This window comes from Hippoglossus stenolepis, chromosome 15 (genome assembly GCF_022539355.2).
Source record: "Hippoglossus stenolepis isolate QCI-W04-F060 chromosome 15, HSTE1.2, whole genome shotgun sequence".
NCBI lineage: Eukaryota > Metazoa > Chordata > Actinopteri > Pleuronectiformes > Pleuronectidae > Hippoglossus > Hippoglossus stenolepis.
Genome location: NC_061497.1, coordinates 20,683,457 through 20,707,314, shown reverse-complemented (window position 1 = coordinate 20,707,314; position 23,858 = coordinate 20,683,457). Strand labels below are relative to the sequence as shown.

At 43.8% G+C, this 23,858-nt stretch overlaps 1 protein-coding gene across 18 annotated transcripts in view; it reads left to right on the top strand.

Annotated features, from left to right (window-relative positions):
* The first annotated feature begins 242 nt into the window (after positions 1–242).
* ncam1a (neural cell adhesion molecule 1a) overlaps positions 243–23,858 on the top strand; it is a 229,650-nt gene continuing 206,034 nt past the window's right edge. For all 18 annotated transcript variants that reach the window (XM_047343367.1, XM_047343366.1, XM_047343368.1 and 15 more), the window contains exon 1: positions 243–569. In XM_047343367.1, coding sequence (XP_047199323.1) covers positions 518–569 — 52 coding nt within the window. In that variant the 5' untranslated portion in view covers positions 243–517. The remainder of the gene's footprint in view (positions 570–23,858) is intronic.

The window sequence follows — 23,858 nt, the reverse complement described above, 5'->3', positions numbered from 1 at the left end:
AACTCCATAACGAAGTAAAATGCATCATTTACTCGTGTTTTAATCACAGTTGGCGCCGGGTTCATAATAAGTGTTTTGCTCTGTGTGTCTCTAAGCCACCGTTGGCTACTTAGTACGCGCAGTAATCCGAATTAGAGCCTCTGGTGACCATCTGCTGTCTCCTGCTGCAGCTCAGCGCACTACTTTGTTCCTGCATTCACCTCAGCCCGCCCCCTATATAACCCACCGGGCGGAGTAATCCATGCTGGTATCTATCTGGTGTGTGTGAGTGTGTGTGTGAGTGTGAGAGTGTGAGTGCTTCGGCTGCTGCTTGTCACTCATTGTGCCGCGGACACGGGAAGCGACAAGGACCAAAAACTGAGTCCGGTGGCAGTTGTCGTCCCTGGGAAAGGAAAAGGCTGATATCTGTACCTCCCCCCCCCACCCCCCACCACCAACCACACTCAGCTCCGGAGAGAGACACCGCGTGTTTTAAAGTGCGTCTGTTCTGCTAAAGGAGAATATCTGTGACATTACAATGCTGCAAACAAGGGACATCATCTGGGGATTGCTGTTCATTGGCTGCGCAGGTGAGACGCTGAGTTTATTCTCTTATCATCCATATGCGGTTGCGCGCAGATGGATCGCATCGGGGCTGCGGTACCGGAGAGAGAGGTGGGGGGGAGGGGGGGGGGAGGCCGAGCGGTGTGGACCGGTGGAGCAGCAGCATCCTCCTGGTCCCACCGGCGGCATCCCTGTCACCCAGTCCGGGGCAGAGGCGTCGCACTGGGAGCTGTGCGCAATTTAGCGCGGTTAAACGGCAAAGTTTGTCCCGGGGAAGTGAGAGTTGCTCCTCTTTTTTTGCGCACATTCAACCCACAGGGACGCGTGTTTTATTGTATTTCGTATCATCCAGTTCCAGGCTGTTTTTATCCCGAGTTTAATTCTAGGAGTCGTGCGTTTTTTTTCCTTGTGAACCTCTCCGCGCAACGAAGAGGAGCGTGCCACTCTTCCTCTGCTTCTCTTTTACCATCCTCTCTCCCACTTGAGCTTTTTTTTTATTGTAGGTAGGTTTCAGTCGAGAATAAAACCCACACGCGCGTTGTTTTCCGTGCGAGTTACGCGTTTGGGGTTCGTAAAGGTTAGTGGAGGTGGATGCTGGTGGTGATGCGGGAGCGCAGGGACGCGTTGTGGTCCCCCTCGCTCCAGCGTACGTGGCTCACATGCTCCGACTGTGCACGAGCAGGAGTCAGTTTGAGTTTCTAAAAATTCAAATTGCATGAAGTAAACATCATATATAGTGTTTTTTTAAAGTGCAGACTGGATGTATGACTGCTGCTGGGTCAGCTGTGACGCACCGTGGATGGAGCGGCGCAGCGTTGGCCGCTCCTCTGGGGAGAGAGGGAGGAGGAGGAGGGAGGAGTGGGGGGTGCTTTTGTTTCAGTGCACTGAAATAGCTTTAAGGACATTTTTTACCAAAGATAAAAAAAGGTTTCTGGTTCATAAGCACGCGCTTAAAGTCTTTCGCATCGGGAGGATTACGACGCAGCCGCGGTTTGGATTCTGTCATATGTTCGGATTTGGCTGGAAAAACGTTGCTCTGCGCAAAAAAGTGTCAACGTGAGGTTTTTAGTTTATCTCTGTAGGATATAATAAAAACAAAAAAAACAGCCTCCTGCGTTTCTGATGTCACTTATGTTCGTGTCGTTGTTGTTTTTTATTTCTAACTTAATATTTCTGTGCGTTTTAGGCGCAGAAATGACGTTGAACCGAACTGATTCAGGGTTTAGTCTTAAATTCGTCATCCATTGAGAGACACTGAATAGTCATTCAAAACATACAATAGGATCCAATCCCAGAGCTCCCATGGTTATATGGGGCGGAAGGGGGACCTGTTCTCCCCATCTCCCCTGTACCCCCATCCCCCATCCCCCATCTCACGCGCCTCCCATATCCTCCTCCACCCCCTTCATCTGCCCCCTCTTTCTATCGACTGCAACTGTGTGCTCCTAGGGGCGTATAAAGACTTCCTGGCCTCAGAGAGAGGAAGAGTAGTTTGATTTGATAAATAATTAGTGGAGTAGAAGGATCGTTGCTTTAACCTCAGGTGTTGATTCACCCCCTCATGTTCCACAGGTCTGCTGTTTTTGCAGTTTCTATATTCAGCTCCTGTTTGTCTTCAGTTTAACTTTTTGTCTCCTCCCATTGAGGTTTATTTCAGCCAATGGTATCTGTCCCTAAACCAGTCCTCCTCCCTTCAGAGGTTTAACGTTTTATTGACCCAAAAGGAAATTTGGAGGCTGATACTGATATTGTGATTAAAAAAATTGACACATCTGCTGATATCCAAATTTGACCAGATCTTTATTACATTTTGTGTTCAACATTTTGAAGAACCCCTTTAATTATAGTGACTAACGTGTTGTAGTTTCCTCTGCCAAGGGGTTTTCTTTACCAACGTTCGTTTGGTTGTTTGTCAGCAGTATTACGTAAAAACTACTAAATGGATTTCCAGCGGGACCCAAAGAAGAACCCATAACATTTTGGAGCTGTGGATTTTCTTAAACATGTCGATATGGGGCATTAGCCTCGTCACAGCTATGTCCGAGACATCTTATCGTTTTTTTACTGTAGAAATAAACCAATCAGTGCCCTCTTGTGGACGAACTGTCACATATCTGCTATCAGTTAAAATTGGCTAATCGTGTTGGCCTGGCTAATAAATCCGTTAATACATAATGGGTTGTGTAGCCATGATTTGTGACTTGACAATATTTGCAAACTATCCATGATACACAGGCTTATTTAGTTATCATTTACACCCAGTCACTGTTGGTGGTCCAAGATCTCTCTGTATGTTTTCATTTTTCATCTATGATTCATGATCCAGACTAAATATCGCGGACGCCCCTGCGACGCCCTGCCCCTCGTCTGTGAGGGGAAGCAGGATAACCAGACAGCTGTGCCTCGGCTCTGCCCTGTTGCAACAGAGAAAGTGATCCAAAGAAATTGATCACATTTGTACGATAGGCCCCGGGTATATGAAAAGGGTAATGACAGTATCACACAGTTTGAAGGCTGAGAAATGTAATTACATTCATCGATTTCCAGTTCCTGTTCCAGATCAGTGATAATTAAATTTGCGAGGCCAGTTACAAACATGTGGAGCCAAGTCACCGCACAAGAAACGACTAAATCATGGCCAGATTGAATATGATTTTCAGAAGTGGACGCTGGCAGCGGCCTTATGTGTCTTATTGTGTCTGCAGCCAGATGGATGGAGTCTGGTGTGTATCACACGTTCTGACCTTGTGTTACTGGAGTGATTTTGCACATCCATGGTCATTAATCCGCAGCCTGAAAGACTGTTGATTTAGGGTTTTGGCCCTGAGTTGATCTGCTGTTGCTGTAGGCATTAGGAGGGAGTTTCAGCTTTTTTTCTGTTTCATGTCCATCAGCTTTAGTTTAAAAAAAAAAAAAAGGCAATGCAGAGTTATCTGCCAGAAAAGCACAACCTGGCACAACTTTATGCAGCGCTGTCATCTGGCAATGCACCGTTTTGGCCAATCAACTACAGGCAAGTGGAAAAGCCTGACAAATAATGTAACCTGCATTGTTTGTTCTATAAAATAAACTATTTCATATCGGTAAACATGAATCTGAGTCTGTGAAAGGCTCATTTCTGTCTATTTATTTATAAATCAGATGGTTTTTAGATATATTATCACCAGGAAGACTTTCCAGAGTTGTAAAATACTTGTGTTTTAAACTCCTGTCCAGTGACGTTTCTGACTCATACATGTCCTACATTAGTAGTAGTGAAACAAGAAACAAGAAGCAGCCCCCCCCCCATCCCAGAATGCAGAGTTTCTGCTGCACCTGTGCAAAAAAGCCTTTCTGCATTTTCTGAATTCTAAAAACTCCCGCTCGAGTTCAAAAGCAAAATCGTCTCCATCTGCTTTCGAATCTTCAGACATGCTGAGCTCTGCAAATGCAAACACTGTGCAGTTCATTTAATGATCCCCTGGATCTAAAACAATGTTTTGTGAGTCGAGCAGAAAGAGCAGAGCTCCTCAAGAAGAAGAAAAAGTTCAAGTCAAGATTTTGGAGGGAGAGAAAATACACAATTCCTAAATGGCTAACATATGGGACTTTAACTGCTGTGGTGAGTTCAAAGCCACTATGAAAATAATACAGGCTATTTTTGACCTAGGGGAACTGGAAAAAGCAGCCAAACAAGGGAAAATTATAAGGCGTTCTTTAGCCTGCGCTCTGAATAAAACTGGATTCTGCATCTTTAGAACTTTGCTCTGTAGCTGTAACTGGATCTGTGCTGCATTTGAAGTGAAACGTCCACGTTTTCTACAATTTACTGCAGCTTATGTTGATCAAATTCTCATCAGCACAGGAGCTGCTCAGATTTCAGCTGTACCCCCTTGGCCTGAGCTCACATTCAGCTATATGGTGCAAACGACTGCTGCTTTACACTCACTCTAAGAGCTTCAGAACGCAACTTGATTGCAACTTGTGAGGTCTGCGCTGCAGCTGAGGTTTAAATAAGCCTCTTTCATTACTGTGCCTCTTTCCCCCCCATTAGCCTACTTGTGACTCTTATTATTCTCACTATCATTGTGTATTGTATAAAATGGAGTATATTGTTTATATTGCCATCGTTTTCTCCTTAAACCCAAATATGCCCCTGACTCTGCAGCATCTAGATACAAATGAAACCGATGAATTGAGCCATTTCAGGCGAGTATTTCCCACATGATAAAATTGGACTTCTACATTACCCCTGAATAGGAGGAGCAAGGTTTACTTTATAGAACTTTAAGTCACTCAAACAAAGGAGAAACAAACCTGACAGACGTTCTTCACTGTTTTCAAGAGAACAACAGTTTAATGGGCCTGAATCCCAAAGATATGGTACATGTATACATTTTTTATCAGCAAAATGTACTCCTGCTCCACTAAATCCCCCAAAATACATGTCAGGCATTGTATAAATATTTTAGGTTGAATGTTAAAACCCCCAAAAAGTTTCAGTGCTGTATTTATATAATAATACTAGAAATGACATTGAAACGTCAGCTAGAGAACAGGACGTGGATTGTGATACAATATCTATAAATCCATGTCCTCTCCCCAAGTGCTGCTTCACTCTGAATGTAAAAGTACTGATGGTTCCAAACTTCTAAGTTCAGAGCGACTCTGCCGGCTGTTAGATTTCTTCTCTGCCTGACTGTTGGATCAGGACTGGGCCGTCTTTGCATAATAATCAGCGAGTGAATAGGGGACCATGAGTTATTTGCATTGTGTGCGCTCTGGAGGTGTCCTATAGAGAACTGAATGTAGGGGAGAAGAGGAAGAAAAAGCCTGAAATGGGCTTGTTGCACAGGACGGGGGCTTTAACCTTAAGCCCTCTGAGTTTTACTCTGTATCTTCGGAGCATTACTCTGCACAAATTTAACCCAATATACATTCTAGGGGACTAGTTGCATAATGAGTAAACTGACCTACTTTTTGATGGCTTGCAGCATGCCTGTGTTCTTCTATCGCCAGAGACAATTAAAGTAAAAGTGGAAGTTGTTTCATTTTCAGTGTAAAGTTACATGTAAGAGCTGCAGAAAGTTTTTTTCCACAAACTTCCCTCCGAGTGCATAAAAACAGCTTTAATTAACAGCTCTTGGAGTTTGAACGTGCACTCGGAGTAAATCATTATTTTTCATATAAATAGATGAACTGCTTGGGCTAAGTTGAACTTTTTATAGTTGCGTTGAAAAGAAAAAAAGTCTTTACAGCTACTAGTCCTCAATCTTGGAGTCTATGAATTAGCCTCTTTGGAGAACGGCCAATATTTTGGCGCTGTGTAGACGGAGGACATCTCGTCCAAGACTGTTTTCCATTCATAGTATTTACAGTGCACACAAAACACAAACAGCACCAGGCGACATTTTGGAGAATCTGCATTTTGGTCAATGTGCTCCACCTCTGTTAACCTGCAGGAAACCAGTGCCTGCTCAAAAGTGACTGGTCAAACTGGAGATCTGAAGACTCCCTGCCCCAACATCTTGGCCCTTGCTTACAAATTCTACAAATATACACATATAAACACTTCTCAAACATATGAAACTCCTATCTTTTAGTTTAAGTGACTTTCAGTAACCTGCTATGATCAAAAGGAGATTGACCGTTATTATTTTGTCTGTGAAGCTTAATGGACCTAATGGAGTCTTAACATCATCTGCTGGTCCGTCTCCTCAGATTTACATTTCATGTTGGTAATTTCCAACTGCACTGAGAGCTCGTCTCATCCCCTCCATGTTATGTGGCTTCCCCTTGCATTATTGGCTCTTACGTTAATAACTACACTTCTTCAAAGCAGTCCTGGGTATCTAGGCAGGGTGAATTGGTATCTAATGGATTTAGATGAGTGAGTGTTCCCGCTCACACTCAACGAGGTGAAACATTTGTGGGAGTGCCTCTACTTCAGAAAGATTTGACATGGTCTTTGAAGCCGCTGGCGCCTGCAGGCTAATGGCCATGTTGGTCATGTGGAAGGTGATGGTGGATGGACAGGTGTTTGCTGTGGGTCTCACCAGGTTCTCCACATTAGCTCGGATCTCTGCTGCTTCAGCATCCAGCTCCCTGCTTTTCTTTTTAATCCTGAGCTGAAAGCGAGGAGGCTGCCAAGTCTGGAGCGTTTTCCCAAGGTGACGACGGACTACATTACAGCGTAACAAAACCCCAGCGTGATGTCCCTGTCCTCCTCGAGCTGCCTGCAGAACTGCATTCACTGATCGTATATGTTATATATACAGTTTGTACCGATGCTTCAGTTTCCTTTATTGTCAGCATGGGGTCTGGTGTTATTTATAGCCTGTCACCGTTTTTAACTTCCACCAGAAGTGGAACTGGTGAACAGATGGTATTTCTGTCCGGGGGAAAGTCACACTTCTGAGTTGAAATGTGACGTTTGAATCCTTTTCCTCAGCACCTCACTTAACTCTGCAAGGGGGGGGGGGCATCATGACCCAGCATTCAATGCGTCACCTTGCTAAATTATTGAAAAACGTATTTCTGGCATTATCGGCTTTGCTCTTGGTACCGGAGACATTAAGAAAATTGATTGCCTGTTTATTATTGCTGCATAAAAGTTATCTCGCACAGCTTATCTCACCAGCCCACGTTTCTGACGCAGGTTTTCTTCTATGATGCATATTTTTCTGGAGAGCTCTTTCAGGGTGTGTGCGAGGGGCGGGGGCAGTTATCTCTCAGCCGTGTGCAGGAGACACACATGAAACCCAGGTGATGCTGAAGTGTAAATCTAAGTCTTTAGCGTCGAATGGTGGGAACACAAGCAGCGATTCTTTAAAAAAAACATCCATCACATACATGCAGAGCACCAGGTTTGTTGACCATCTTTGCAGCCTCACACATGGTTTAGTATAAGATATGAACTTGGGGTAAGGATTAAAAGCAAAAGCCGGTGAAATGGCCCGAAGATTCATTCAGAAGTTCAGAAATCGCTCGGAGCAGTAAACATCCTACCAAGGAAAAAGGCCTGAATCCAATCTTTTAGGGCACAGGATCTAAATTTAGAGTCATCTCATAAATAATGGAAAGTCACACACAGTGGAGTCTTCACCCATTGTGTTATTACCCAGTTTCACATCTTCAGAAAACCTCCAGTTCAATCACATGTACGTCCTGGTTCGGTTCAGCGCACCCGGGCCACTGTACCTTTCCAACTTCCCTCTCTGTGTCGCACATGTGGTGTCGAGCTACAAACATCACGCAGCGTTGATGTGTGGGGAGCCAATTATTCCAGTGATCCCAGTACCTTTCCTGTAGCGCTACCAGCAGATCAGAAGGGTCACTTTAAACAACATTCTCAGTCCCTGACGAGGTATGTTCACAATTACAGCCTCGACTTCTGCACACATCAAGTCCACGTGTGAACACTTCAGCCTTCGCACACGCCCGGCGTCTCATAAACAGAAGCAGAGATCTTCCATATGTTCCTTCACTCTGGATGTTTAGGCTGAAGCTTTGGCGGCGGCGGTGATTCGCCTCATTGCAATTACCTCTCTCTGGAGGCGGTTTATGTTTCCATTGCAGTTTGTCTGCTCAGAAACTTCTGGACAGATTTCCATGAGGTTTCGTGGAGGGGTGGGACTTGAACCCAAGGAAGAACCCCTGAGATTTTGGACCAGATCTGATTTTGGACCCAGTTGGGTCAACATGGCAAGAGAGGACGTTCTCTTATGACATTTTCAAAGGTTTATCAAGAAATAACTTTGGCTGATTGGCCTTTTAATTCGCTTTTTACACTTTTTAGACCACTTTATCAGCTTTTAGACATTTACCTATTCAGCTCCTGGACAGAGTGAAAAAACACTGGGTCCTGTATCATTTAGAATAAAAGCTTTTTCTCTCTCCTCCCAATTAGATCTGCTCAGTTTCCCTGCACTAGCGCTCAGCTCGGTGTTCACAGGGTGAGACGAGACAGACGGGACTCATGGTAATATTGTCTTTAGAGATGTGTTTATCATTCAGCATGAAGAATGGAGATTTGCAGTCACCCTGCAGTTAAAGGTTTTCAATTAAATAATCTGACTGCAGTCAGTCGGTGCTCACGTTGGTTTGACATTCGTTCAGTTTAGACTCTTTAGCCTTCACTGTATCAAGGTTTCTCCACCTGGCAGCATCGAGGACCATGACTCTGCTGGTCAACACCATCCTGAAGCAGCGGTGGTTAGAATTATGCAGTGGCTGGACATCGCAAAACAAATTCACGTAGAGGAAAAAAACGTGAATCGGTTATTTTCCGTCTCTGCATCGAGAGATTTCCCCACCTCTACTTCAACTGGGACTTTGTTTCGGACTTCATTATGTGTGTTTCTCTCGCATCATTTACACTTGACCTGCTGCGTAATAAATTTGTCAGCCGGGCTTTTTCCCCGATGTTTAAAGTTCTTTATTGACTGAGCTGCAGAGTGCCAGGCCTGTGGTTTAGTTTGGTGCTGTGTCACTAATGCTGCAGCTCGGGCGTGGAAGACAGTCGAAGGCAGTTCGCTCCTGGATTTCAACAGACTTGCTGAAATCTCACCAGCTGTATTTATCAGGGAGGTAATTTCTTTCTGCCGCTGAAATCCTGCTTTTTCACACCACCTGGAACGGAAGCTCATTTTCTTGTACACCTGGTGTCTGCAGGGATGATTTCTGTTCATTTAAGATGCATGCGGCGATGTTTTTCCACACAATTCACTGTGATTGTGTCTCGGTGTTTGAAATATTCCACCTTTTTTTTATTGAGTGTTGTTTTTCCCAGTTCCATCCGAGCATCTCATGATTGTGTTTAAATGTCTGATTTAACCTGAGGTTTCAGAATAAACTGCATCTCGCACAGACCAAAACCAGTTTCCTGCAAAATGATCGTCGATTCACATAAATCTATATATTTAGCAGTGGCAGGTGGTCATTACTTACCTGTGTGGGGCCACAGACACTTAGACATGGTCGCCCCCCCCCCCACACCACTGACATGAACTGAGATCATATTTAAACATTTGTTCCTTCCTTCCTTTGTTCCCAATTTGTCATAATTTATAGTTAAATGAGCAAAACAGGTTTCCCTTCTGGTTTAAATTATGAAATATATGTATGCGTGTATATACGACACGTTTTGTTGCATCCTTGAGACAATACAACTCTTCACTGTTCGTTCATATACTAGATATTTATGGTGTGTTGATAACTTTGGTTCATGCAGGAAAGTAAATAATGTTTTATGACTGAAAATACAGGCAGGGAACTGAGATCACAATAATTTATTGGTTGCAGACAACATCCACACAAACAAGAAATAAACTAAATAATCAATGAAAGTAGAAAGTTATTAAATCAGTAAAATAGGCTGAATGGAAATGAATCTGTATTTGTGATTTGTAAGTGTTATTTTTTAATATCCTCTTGTATGTTGGCCAACATGTTTCCTTGGTGCTGGATCCTTTGATTGGCTCCGCAGGTAAACAGACATTAATTCCTTTTGTTTTCATTTGGCTTGCGTTCGATTGGATGTGGGTTAAAGAGAAGTAATGAATTAGTAATTGCATTTTCAAAACCCCACAGACACACGGAGCCGGACCACGTTGGATTCACTCTGTTCAAATTCAGCACACAAGCTGCTGGAAACGACCCCAATAGATGTTTTTGTGCAGCAAGTAAAACTAGGCTATGTAAACACTAGGGGCTGTGCAATACGAGCCGAATATCGTCACGTCTTCCCCCCCGACAGACTCTGGGTTTTTAAACGCTTCTTCTGTTGCTCTAGCGTATAATTAACCTTTTTCACAAGTTATCTAAAGCAGTGTAACACGGAGCACACACCTCCTTTATCACCCGGCAGGATTTAGATGCTGCAGCTTAGAAACCAACTGGAGGATTAAATACGGCCTCAGTGATAAACAGTGTTTATTAGATGCACTAAAAAAAATTAGTTCGTTTTATGTTTTCCTAGAATCAGAAAGCTATGGTCCCTCTTTATGTCTCAGAGGCATATATAGTGTATGTGGTCACGTGTTTTACTGTCTCCTAATCCCAGCGAGTGAGTCAGCGCCATGATGTAATGTTGTAGAAATGGAGGGTTAGCTCATCCCAGGAACTCTCTGATTGGCTGGCGCCCGCAGGTGCCAGGGCGCCTCGGCCTGAGCGTGAAGAACAGGAACAGAAAAGAAAAAAACAAGCAGTTCCCCTCGGGAGACGGGAACAAAGCGAGATGTGCAGCATGAGCAGGATTTTGTGGACTTGTTTACTTTCCTAATTGGCTCAATTGCAAGTGAGCGCATACTTACAGCTCAGCGTCCTCCGTGGTTCTGTGGTGGTTTCAGGGGACGTCGTATTTCACCTGGTGACACAAACAACACGGGTTTGATGCTATTTTAAAGAAAATGTGATCGTGATGTGGAAGAAGAGTTAAAAATATCTCTTCTAGAGCGATGACGTTCTTTGGAGTAGCCTCGTCGTGTAAGGGACAGAAACAACAAGAACAACTTCATTGAGTTGGAAAGATAAAAACATTCAATTGTACATTTATTATTTTTATTAGTTTTTCTTCCTTGCTGCAAAATATAGAAGAATATTGGGTTTTACAGGTGATAGTCCTGTGATGTCTTGTTAAATGGGGAAAACAGCTAAATATTCAAAACAGAGATGATGCACTTTGCTGTCTTGTTGCACTGAAGCTGTTTAAAGAATCAAAGATGTCTGCTTAGCAGTCATAACACAGTGCGTGCGTGTGTGGTGTGTGTGTGTGTGTGTGTGTGTGGTGTGTGTGTGGTGTGGTGGTGTGTGTGTGTGTGTGTGTGTGTGTGTGTGTGTGTGTGTGTGTGTATTCAGAATCCTCCTGTGAAATCGTCTGTGAGCGAATGCTATGGAAACGAGGTGAAGTGCAGAGACGCTTCCACGAGCTGTTGATTTGACGGCAGATGCAGCAGGACTCTGTGGACGGGTTTGATCAGACTGACGTGTTGTATATCGTCCAATCAAGTCCCACGATCTAATTCAGGAGCTGCACACGTCCACAGCCCGACTGCTGCTGCTGCTGCTGCTGCTGCTGCTCGTGTCCATATGGAAATCACACTGGTGAGGTCGGGGTGATGAGAATAAATGGGTGTTCCTGACCCGGCAGCAGGTGGCTGCAGGGGGAACATCACGTAGGTGCTGACAGCAGCTGGCTGTTGCCATAACAGAAACAAACCTCAATACTTTTTAACCTCCGTGTTTATAATGTGTCGGCAAATATGGTTTCATCCGGTTTGTTACTGATCCACGACAGGAAGGTCTTTAAACTTCAGGACACATCTCATCACTTCTTTAAGTCAAGTTCTGTGCATAAAACTTTAAATTCAGAATATTGTTTTGGTTAGAGCCCCACTGTTTATTGGTCTCCTGATATGAGACTTTCACACATGTCGGTATCTGTGTTGATGATAAAAAGAATACGATGCAGAAAATATGCTTTTATGTTGATCTCAATTCTCGTCCTTTTCATACTTGGTTGTATTTGTGTTTCCTTTTTAAAAGTTACCTCTGCCAACGAGGTCATGTTTTCATCTGCTTCTTAGTTATTCAGTAAAATCTGCTAAACTGATTCAGATGAAATGTTTCCACGTTATCTCTCCAAGAAATAGAAATTAACGTCCAAATGTAAAACATGTATAACCTCATGTTTTCATTATGAACGTAAGATGCAATCTGTATTTTGAAAGTTATAAATGTTGTGTGTAGCTTCTCTCAGCCAGGATTTGTCACAGTGGGCTTTTTGTTTTTTTCTTGAATGCTTTGTCCACCGATTCCATCTGAAAACGTGAAGACAATCACGCTGATAGGACCCAACACAACCCCCCCCCCCTCCTTTACGTGGGTCCTTTTCCATTATGTGTTTATGGCCGGGCTGCAGCGTTTGATGAGATCAGGAGAGGTCTGTAATTTATTAGGCTTTCACACTAACGGCATTGTCGAACGGAGCCGCTCCTGAAGAAAAAGCCCCGGGAGTGAGTCACTGCGAAAAGCGGAGGAGGAGGCGGACAAAGCTGGAGGGAGCGGCGGGAGAGGTGGAGGAGGGGCGGAGGATGAGAGGGGAGGGCGGGGACACAATGCAGAGTGTCGTCAAGGAGGAGCCCGCTGGGTTGTCGGGACACTTCAACCCCTGGATTCATTGTTTCCCCCCGGCTGTCACTGGAACCCCCATTTTTATGTGGCACAGCCTGCTCAGACCAGTGATGGTGTTAGACATGGCTACATGTGTTTTTGTATTTTAGATCTTCCTTTCCTTGATTTGTGCCGCACGACTTCCAGCCCCGAGATGATGGACAGTTTTCTCATCGCCTCGTTGCTCAGAATCTTTTCTTTACTGTTCCTGCTGCTAAATTAAATGGATTCACAGGAGTTGAATGAAACCTCAGATATCATGAAAAGAGAGGTTTGCCTTGAACGATAAGCCGATGGGATGTGATGTGTGTGTTTTATTTTTTTTCCCAAAATAAATGTCTGAAAAGAAGCAGTTCTGATGCTATTCTGGTAAAAGAGTACTTTTCTTTTGCTCGTGTATCGTGGCCTGATTATGTCTCTGGAATGAATAGCCGCTCTCCTGATTGACAGCTGTCTCATTTTATCTGCAAGGGCTCTTCTGCATAATCCGCTGCTCGGCTGCTTTGATAACTCACCGTAACTGCAAAGTTCTGTTACTATGCAATTATTTTTCACCAGTGATGGTTAAAAAATTATGCCGACACATGAAAATGATACCAAAAGACCAAAAGACTTTTCTCTGGCCTGGTTGGAGGACGGAATTATTTCACGAGTGTCGACGGGTGATAAAAAAAAGCTCAGTTTTTCTGGCTCTCCTGTTTTGGCACAATGTTTTTTTTTTGTAGTTTCTCCTTGTGATATTATTTGGCAGCTTGTGGTGTTTGTGCTGCACGACTTACTGTAAATGCCGAGAATCTGAATGTAAAGTACCAGGGATGTGAATTTTAATTGAAATCGAATAAAAAAAATACTGCAAATCTTCAGCCTTGCTCTTGTTTCCTCACAGCATCGCTGCTTTTTGGCGAGTACTGCATTTTCTTTTTGAGAAGCACATTATTGGCAAATCAATAAACTCCCAACTAAGCTCTCTGAGGTCTTTTAAATTTTTAATCTGATGCCAGCAGCATCTACTCTCGCCCCCTGCCAAAGAACACGACCGGAGTAGAGACGCGTAGCGTTCCCGTCATGGTTGAAATGAAGAAAACAAACCAGAGATTGTTTAAAAAATATATTTTTATGCTTTTATACCTTTGCATATTTTGATGGAAGCTGAAGATTCAAATACTTGGCCAATAAAATTCAAATTACAAGATGGAAATCTCACGTGAAACATTTAATGCATTCATACATATCACTCGTGTGGAGGTTGTTTTCAGGACTTCTGCTCCACTGCTGTTTATCAGATCGGGAGTTAAATGTCACATGAAGACCAATGTCGTACCTGAACACCAGAAGGATCAAATATGTTTACATCGCAGGAGCGAAGGCGACGTGTCGTGCTGCATGTGATTGATTCTGGCTCGCAGTGCAGGCAGCCAGATGGGCCGCGCTCAGACGATTCAGGGTCGAGAGCTCGGCCTTCTTACCCCTCGAGTCCAAAGGCTCCAGCTCAAAGACTTGTAATGTGCTCGGCGTGCCTCAGTGGCTCCGTCACCTCGGTGGCACCGCACTGTATCTGAGCAACAACAGGCCGGACTCAATATGTGCTGCTAAGTATCGAGTTCATTAGATCCGTGCACAGGGCTTAGATTTTCTCTCAATGGTTGGATTTGAATGGTCCAGTTTTAATTACTGGAATGCGTCAGTGAAGGTTCAGCTAGTTGGTCGTTACTTGTTCTATAGTTACGATTGCAACAGTGACAAGAGTGTTCTCTATTTGCATTGTCATTTTTAGCAACCTAGATATAGGTTAGGTATCCCGACTAATCCCATAACCACTGATATGAATTATTTTTCGTATTTTTTAGTAAGAAGAAACCATTCATTTAACCATCAACTGGAAGGTTTCCATTAGGCCTGTGCGATGAGTCGCATTATGCACCAGTTTAAGTTGTAAGTTTTATTTTAGTCAATCTAACGCTTCCGAAGAAAATAAATCTTTTTTTATAGCCAGAAAATCACTCTCACAATTCTATTTGAAAGAAACTCTGTTGTTTACTTGTTGAATGGAGGAGGATGAATTCTGATTCTTGTATCTGATGCAACTGAATCATCAAGAATCAAAATGAAAAATGAATCAACCTGCTAATATCCCATCTCAATAATATACATTTACAAACTACCACGCAGCCTTTGTCTGAACTGGACACCGTCGTTGTGTGTTCGGCTTGTGTGTGTGCATCCCGATTTGTCGAATTTGCTGCAGTCCTGTTGTGTATCTGTGCAATAATGATGATTTATCTCCCAGTTGTTGCCATCATTATTCAGCATCACTGTGACTAGTGAGCCATAGGTAGATCACTTATCAGTGTCTGACCCGCTGTCGGCATGAAAGAGCAACTCTAAATGCCACATCATGCTCCCATTTTCCACTGTGTTTCTCTCGAATCTTTCTCTCTCCATCTCAAAGAAAGCAAACTCTGTTATAGCCGGCGAACACGGTGAAAGCCAACTGTTGTTGTTTTTTTGACTGCGCCCCATTCAGTCCCCACTGCGCCCTGTAGCCGGCCAAGTGGATCACTTAGTTTGCCACCCTGCGCCATTGAAAACCTCCCGGGACTTTTGTCGACTCCCACTTCCTTGGACGCGGCCCTAAAGGAGCGGAGCGGAGAAGGAAGTCTTCATTAATCACCGTGTCAGATTTTCACAGAGCAAAGTATAACTGGAATGACTCAGCCCTCTCTGTCAGGAGGTAATGCGGGTGATAATTTCCATGGGAAGTGGAGTACAGAAAATTAGGGAACAATGAGAATGAGGAAATTGAGGAGACAAACGAGCCTGTGGAGAATGGGCTGGTTGTTAGTCCTCAGATGTACGAGACTGGCTCTGGATACACTTTTAGCTGACATGGCCAGCTTCCCAAGGACAGAGGCCTTTTACAGAAGCGTTTGCTCATTAGAGAGCACATCTCGTATTGTTTATGGGCTTTAATGAGCCTTTGGTACCAAGGGTACAAAACAAGAGATGTGAAAATAGGGACCTTGCACTGAAAATTCAACATGTCTGCTTGCCCAGGACCACGAGCGGGAAAGGCTTCAAATCCTGCCTCCGCCGCCTCCTTGCTCGTGTTTCCTTTCTGCACAGTGCACGCTCCCTATGCATTGGAGGATGAGCTCAGCCCTTCATCCATTTTCTTTTCCTCCTCATGCTTTTACCTGCGTCTCTCTCTCTCTCTCTCTCTCCCTCGTTCTCATTACCGCCATTGCAGAGAACAATCTCGGTGCACCATTTCGCCGAGGACATTGAGGAGCTTAATTAGTTCATTCACGGATATGGCTCCTCTTACTAGCCCAATGGTTTTAGTGCCTCTGGAGGGCCTTAAATGCCAGCTCCCTCTTGTAGAAAGGCCTCAAAACTGTACAGAATATAAAATACCTGTCAGGTTAATAAGGGAGAACCCCGGCACCTCTTCTGCATTCATTTATAACATTCACACCAGCTTTGAAGGACTCGGAGTGGCAGTCTCTTAGTGACGGGAGAAATGGTGGAATAACACGATTCACAGATGCCCCTGTGGTCCAATCTGTTGTCTTCCTGTCTTGATGTTTCGTACATAACAAGGCTAAATTACATAAAGGGAGATTTAACAGAGCAGTGGATTGAGAAAACAAGGCTCAAAGCTACAGGAGGACAATTCCCAGCGTGAGCGAGGTTGGTCATGGTGGGAATTGTTTTTCGCCTCTGTAAATATCGTAAAACGTACGTTCCAGACCTTCTATATTAACAGTGCCCTACAATTCTGCTGTATAAATAAGTGCTCCTATAGTTTTATAATATTGTAATGTGCTTATTCCAAATTTAAAAGATGTAAAACGCATGTTAACAGACATCAGACGTTACAGGAATCGGATTCTTTCTGTCCGAATTCCGGTCCTGACGGGAAACACAAGTCATTTCCATAAACAATCTGCAGATGCGTTTTTGTCTTTGAGAGCTTTTTGTGCCTCGTTGGTCGGGAACTTTCAAACTAAATGAACTGCAGCCGATAATGCGATTCTAAATTACAGAGCTCATAACTTCGTATGCATTGATTGAACAGAGGTTTAGCTCGGTCTCGGCGAGTGACGGGGGAAAACGAGGCCAAAAACTCAATTACGGTCGGGTGTTCCTTTTAAGAAAAGGTGCAATTATGTAATTCCTTGCATCCTATATTCGCCATTTCAGTGACATGTGAACTTTCATTAGAGAGATGGGGCCCCCCCCCATGAAATGGATACATGGGAGCAGGAGAAGGAGAGAGTGCTCTGGCTGAAATGGGAAAATCAAATTTGGAGGCTCGGGCTGTTTGCAGTGCTTCCTGTAACACTATCCTGTTTGTGGAATGGGGGGGGGGGGGTATTTCTGAAATGGCATTCAGTGTCTGGGCAACAGAGCAGCAGCTGTGCATATCTTTGTATCCAGGGGGGGTGCGGTGCGATAAAAGCCCATTGATGCAGCTGTGTTTGAACAGGGAGATTGCAGTTCGATCAGTGGCTTGAGGGACTCGCCGACCAACACGGTGCAGGGGACAGAAGTTTATAAGATTCCTGCAGAGGGAGGTGAAGACGGAGGGAGGTGCCCACTCAAATGTCGTCGGATGCAGGAGCGGAACGAGGAGTCTGAATGAACGACAGTTTTATGTTTCCTCCACGCTGGGGTTGTAAAAAAAAGAAAGCAATGCTGGATGGCACCGTGGGACGTCTGTTAAGTGCAAGGCCAAGCCGGTTGGCATAGCGATTGTGAAAAATGAAAGGCACTCACTCATTCAGAATGCATTCGATAAAAAACAGAAATGAGACTGTTCTGCCTGTTCAAGTCTCGTAAATTTGATAAACAATGAAGGTACACAACTCAGATTTGTGAATTCGTTGCAGAAACCGTGACTGTAAAATTATTCATCGACTTGTTTGTGACGTTAGGTTGTGACTTATTACATCACTTCAATGCTTTGAACATTAATTAACATTATTTAATAGGTTTATGTACTTTCCTCTAACACAAGTATTTCTGTATGATTTTAAATTGTCCAACAATGTGTGTGTATCTATGACGTTCGAGTAAGATTTGAAACTCAAAAGTTACTGAAATGGTTAAAAATATCAAATCAACAGCATAAAAACATAGTAAATGGAATAAAGTTATAATTATCTCTGTGGGGAAACTTGTCCTCTACTGATTTATGCCAAATTTAATCATATTTCTGCACAAAAGTGGAAGTCTCTAGTCTTAGTGTCCAGTAGAAGACTCTCACATGTTTTTCCCATGAGTTAAATAAGTATTTTAAAGTAGATTTTTATATTTAATGTAATTTAACATCCTGCTGGTGCCATTAAAGTGTTGGTTTGGTTTCCGGTGGTTCTGCTACATATATTTTTTTGCCTCTAAGGTTAATAAGGATATTGTTCACCACCACCACCAGGATGTTATGTTGTCATCAGTGTTTTGCTTGGTTCTTTTTTTGTTAGTTTGGAGGATTATGCCAAAACACACTCAAAAAGATTTGCGCTACTTGAGTGCTATTCTAGTGTTTGTCATGTGCAGCTACACAATGCTATGTGAAAAGGGGAAAGGTTGTAGCCCATGTGCTGTATTATGCTGCAAAAAAAAATCAATAGTTGTTAGTATCTTGTGTCTGAATCTCAAATTTCATACCAGCAGTCGGGTTAAGCTGGATCAGGTCTATGAGTCAGGGGCACGGGCTCAGCTGTAGGTCCGGGCAGCGTTGTAATTCTTGGCCGCGACAGGTGCACAACAGGGAGAAAAATTACGGCCTGTTGAAGTGTGGAAGTGCAGCCGCGGTCCAGCGCCACGTGAATTTGCAGCATTACAGGCGATGAGGAGTGTGATGCTCTCAGGAAACGTACAACGGAGGAGGAACGAGGAGCCAGTCGTCAGTTGCTTGTTGACGCTCTCACTGCAGAAGCGGAGACGAGATTGGAGGAGGAGGAGGAGGAGGATAACGGAGCCACTCTCCACTGGTGTGGCCTCATTAATCACTGTCCCCTCACTCACCATGGGTGGAGGGGATCCTTTGTCTATGTGTGTGGAGCCTTCTGTGCTGGATGTGATGCGGCGCTCGGATGCGGGAGCCTAACTCCCATTTGGGCGCGTGAATTCTCATCGATGTCTAAATTAGGACTTCATTAACCTACATGGAATTTATGCCACATCAGCTCGCAGAATGGCTCTTATCTTTCCCAATAGTCATTTTGCGAATCCCACGCGCTGCTGTCTCTCCGCGTCACGTTATTGTCTGACGAGAGCCGCTCACACTTACATTTCAGGAAAGGAAAAGAGTTTGTATTGTTCGCTCTTCATCCACGACGCTGACGAGTTTCTCAGCCAGTCATTCTTCACCAGAGGGTTTTTTTCGTAATGAGAGTTGGGGGAGAAAAATAAGAATTTATTATAATTTTATGAGGCCTTTTTCGAGAGAGATTAATTTAATGAGAGATACAGAAACTGCAGCAGACGTGTCGTTTTTTATTACCAAATGAAACTTGTTCTCTCTCTCTCTCTCTCTCTCTCTCTCTCTCTTTTCTTTTTGCAGACTTCACAAAGTTTAGAGAAGATGTATGAAGACAGTGTCTCGGCTTGGCTTCCAAGCCCCGAACAAAAGACCCCCTCACACAGATGCTTTGACGTCTTCTCACAGCCTAGAATAGACTAAATATTCCAGCGTGTTGCAGCGGAGTGTAGTATCAGGGCTCTGGTGTAATCACATGTCAGTTCCGGTAGTTGCAGCTTAACCTGCTCATCAGAGTTGGTTGTAATGACGAGCACGAGGGCTGAAGGGCTACTTCACACAGCTACTGGGTGAAAGCAGAAAAGCCCAAACGAGCATGTAAGACAGTGTGATCTTCCACAGCTGTAAAATCTACACACTGAGATTATAAATCTGTGTTATTATGTTGGAAGTATTCAGAAATGTGTGTGTCTTTTCATATTTGAATTCTATTATGCTCTATCTTCCGTGGATGGAGATTTTTTTGTTATTTATCAATGTGCAGTGTGAAAGGGAAGACGGCTACAATCTCAGCAACAGGAAATTGGTATTGATCAACAATCCCTAATAACCACTGTACGTCAATTTTCCTTATTTATAAAATGGAGGTTCCAGAGAATGAGCGCCAGCATCGCAAATTCACTCGATAGCTTTGATCATGTTTGATGAACGGAAAATGAAATAATAGAAACAACGTGTAGTTCAGCTTTACCATTTGGACCATTTACACTTTTATTCCAGTTGCACGACTGGTTTAAAAATGCCTCCTGTACTGAAATGCAATAAAACAAGTATAAAAAAAACTAAAGTATCCTCAAGGAGGCACTTGGCCGTGATGAACAAACTGACGTTGTGCCTCAGGATCCTTGTGACCTGGCTCGGTTGCAGACTTTCTCTCTCTCTCTCTCTTCTCTCTCTCTCTCTCTCTCTCTCTCTCTCTCTCTCTCTCTCTCTCGGGGATCTCAGACTTTCTTTACGATTCCGCTTCTCCTTTTTCTTTTGACACAAACCATTTGATGCTTGTCACCTCTTTCTTCAAGAGAGAGATGAGCGTGAGATTAACTGTCGGTGGAGGTCAGCACTTTCACCTGCACTATCTCCGACACCGGGGTCGTGTCCGCTGCGAGTGGCTCCTTTTGAAGTCACTGAGTGATTGCTCTCAGGTTCCAATCCTCTGGCCAGCTGGGGGAGATTCTTGGTGGACGTTGTCAAAGAGCAACTCTCTTAACTCTCTTCCTCTACAACTGCTGTCCACAGGAGGAGGCTGAGATTATTGGGACTGGATCCCAGGGAAAAGTGCTTCATTTGTCGGATTTTGTTTTTGGATTTTTTTACCAACTGTTGCATCATTGCACGGTGATACAAACGTGCACGATCTTATACCTCCGCCATCCGTCCACTATGAAACCACAGTTAAATCCATTAGATCCAGATTCTTATTCGCATCTGCACTTAATTGCACACACTCATATTTATAAAGAATAACATAACTTTCACTTATTGATAAAGAAAGTGGAAAAACAAAAAACCTGGATCTGTCAAGTAGTTTTAGTGTAAACCTGCTAACAGACAGACAGACACAGAAACACAGACTAAAACCTAACCTCCCTGGCAGAAGTAATTACAACTACATGTCTTTGTGACTATTTTGGTCTATTTGGTTAATGAAGAAAACTCCCACTCAGAGAACCAATCAGAGAACCCATCACCTGTTGCTCTCTCTTGTTTATTTCATCCTTTAGCTGCTCCTCTGTGTTCTAACTTTGAACGTGTGGAGCTGCCCTCGTAGCATATGGTGGTTTTCATTGGGGAGATGATAATCCCGTCTGGCTTTGACATTATGAGGAATCAGTTCAGTAAATATTGATTAGCGGAGCTTTCAGAAACGGCCCCTGTGAACATCTGTAATCCTAACCCTTGACTTGGGCTGTTAGTCGTCCGCCTGCCGAGGGGTTAAGTGGGCTGAGTCCCATTATCGCTAGTTTGATTACATAGTATAACAACCTTAGACAATGACAGGGATGAACTGGCTTTGAAATTGCATCAGCACAATACAAATGTTATTATAATGTTAACAGATGCTCAGACGTCTTGAATGAAAATACAGTTTTTCTCGACGACAATGTGATTTGTGAAAGCGATGCAGACAAATAGACAAGTTTCCCCCCCATTAGACAGCGGCACCGATCACGCTGTCGCCAGCGATCATAAAGCCCATAAACAAAACCTAATTAGAGACGTGGAAAAACAGCAATGGAGGAGCGGGCATGGGGATTGATGGAGTGGGCGGGGCCGACTCCTGCAGGACCTGCTGCGCTCCAGAGACGCCGCAGATGTGACAGTGTCTGGACTGCGTCTGGAATATAATATAATTCTGATGAATTAATAATTGCGGAGAAAATGTCATAAATAATGAGGACTAAGGGCCGGTATGTGATGAAAGTGGATCCGTGCTGAGCCATACTGAGCGAGGATGTGCGGCCCCCCCCCTCGGCCCTCCCCACTCCACCTCCCATGACGGTTGGTGGCAGGAGGCGAGGCGCCAGACCGGCATGCAATGCGATCCCAGAAGTCCCTCAGCAGACAGGGTGAAGTAGCGGGGGATTCCCTGGAGTGGGGCTGGGGAGGCAGCGGTGGTGAGCTGGAGGTTTGTTGTTCATGTGCAGTGTGTAATGGTGGATGGTGGGTGGATGGGGTGGATGGTGGGGGGGTGGTTGGGCTCCGAAGGGGTTAGGGCGGCCATGTCTTCTGCTTGGTTTCACCTCAGACAATGAGGCGGCCTGGCAGATTTGTGCCAAAGGGGGAGCTAAAGGTGACGGTTTGCCATGAAGGCCCCCGAACACACTGCAGAGCAACACACAGCCAAACGGACACAATGTTCGACTTTCACACACGGTGAATATTCTATAAGATGCATTTATAGATTTTTAGTCACTAGGGAGAACAACAATCATCAAAACAATCTCGGAGACACGTTGACTTTACACAAAACCATTATCCTGCAATATAACACAAGTCCAATAAATCAATATGTTGCTTATCTATCGTGAAACAATAACTGATATTACCTGAGTGTAAAATGTTTATCAAGTGTTTGTCATTCTACGCACAGAGACTTTAAAACCATATAATTATTGATATTGACTGATGCATGAAAAATGTCCCTGTGATGTCATTTTTTTGGGTCCACATTGCCCAACGCCCCAACTTCAGAGTAAGACAACTTTATGAATCCCAGTAGGGCGATCGATCTCCACAGCCTGGAGCCAATTCATATAAATATAACTCATGAGTAAAGAACACAAAACTAGCTGCAGCATTCAAACATCAGCAGTTTACAGGAAACACGAGGTGAACACACACTGGCTCTTTCTGGAGTTTTTGTAAAGAAGTTTCTTCTAATTATTACTTATTATTATGATAATAAACAAATTAGACATCATTGGCCTTTGTGCACATCTGACACACAGCAATGTTATATTTTCTTTTGAAATATCTGCCTCTGTTGTTACAAAATGTTTGTCTTGCTCCACCAGATGCTGAAAATGGTTCTTTTATAATACATTTTTTTACATTTTTCAACATTATTTATTCAGTTTCAAAGGCAAAAGTTGTTTGAAGTCTGTTCACAACAAACAGGAAAAATCTTACCAGACAAATGTTTTCTATTTAAACTAAACAAATGTGCCAAATAGAAATGATTTATCCGATTCTACTGAAATGAAACACATCAGTAAGTGTTGAACAAAGGTTCCTTGTTTCTAAGATATCAGACTCGACGAGGATCTAAAAAACACAGGCCTTCTACTCTTCTTCATGGCTTCTTGTTTATTCCCTTTTGTCATCTTTCTCGTTCCTTCCCTCCGTACCTCCTCCTCTCCGGCCAGCTCTCCTGGTAGCTCCCTTTCTTCCTGTATGGTTCCCCCTGGCCACGGTCTGTCATGGTCCCTCCATGCTTCATTTCCTCATCAGAGGTTCTGAGCATTTCCTATAATGCATTTCCACTATCGGGGGTTGGCATGCTGGTCTGGAAGGATGGGAAGTCTAGACAGTTTGGGGGGGGAAAACGTCCGATGATTCACCTTCACACTGTCGACTGCTGCTGTGAGGACTGAGGATCCCATCTGCCCCGGTGGAAACGCTGCTTCACTGCTATGTGAAGATGAAGAGGCATCCGTCTCTGTCAGATTTCCAATGGTTTGATGGACGTTGAGGTCAATTTGAGTTTTTTCTCCCATATCCTGGACAGGTTAAGTGAATTAGCATGAAGCTAGCATTGTTTTGTGTGTGCAGCATCGACCTTTTACGTGACGCCTCTGTGTTCTTGTCTGTTTCCAACCCACAAACAATATATGATGTAAAATCCAGTCTTCATTGTCCTTCCCTGAAAAATAAAACTCCTTCCAATGTTTCCTTTGAGATTAAAACGACAACAACAAAGATGCAGAGGAAGTAATTGCGTCTCTCAAATAATTTCACGTTATTGCTCATACCTGCTCGCTGCATCATTGATTCTTATCAATCTGTGGACCAGTGTTAATCCACACGATGCAGCTCCATCAGACCGGGGTGTGGTGCATCGTTCCCCTCGGAGCTCGCACATTTCCACAGAGACAGATGTGTGAACTCCAGGAGCTTGTGC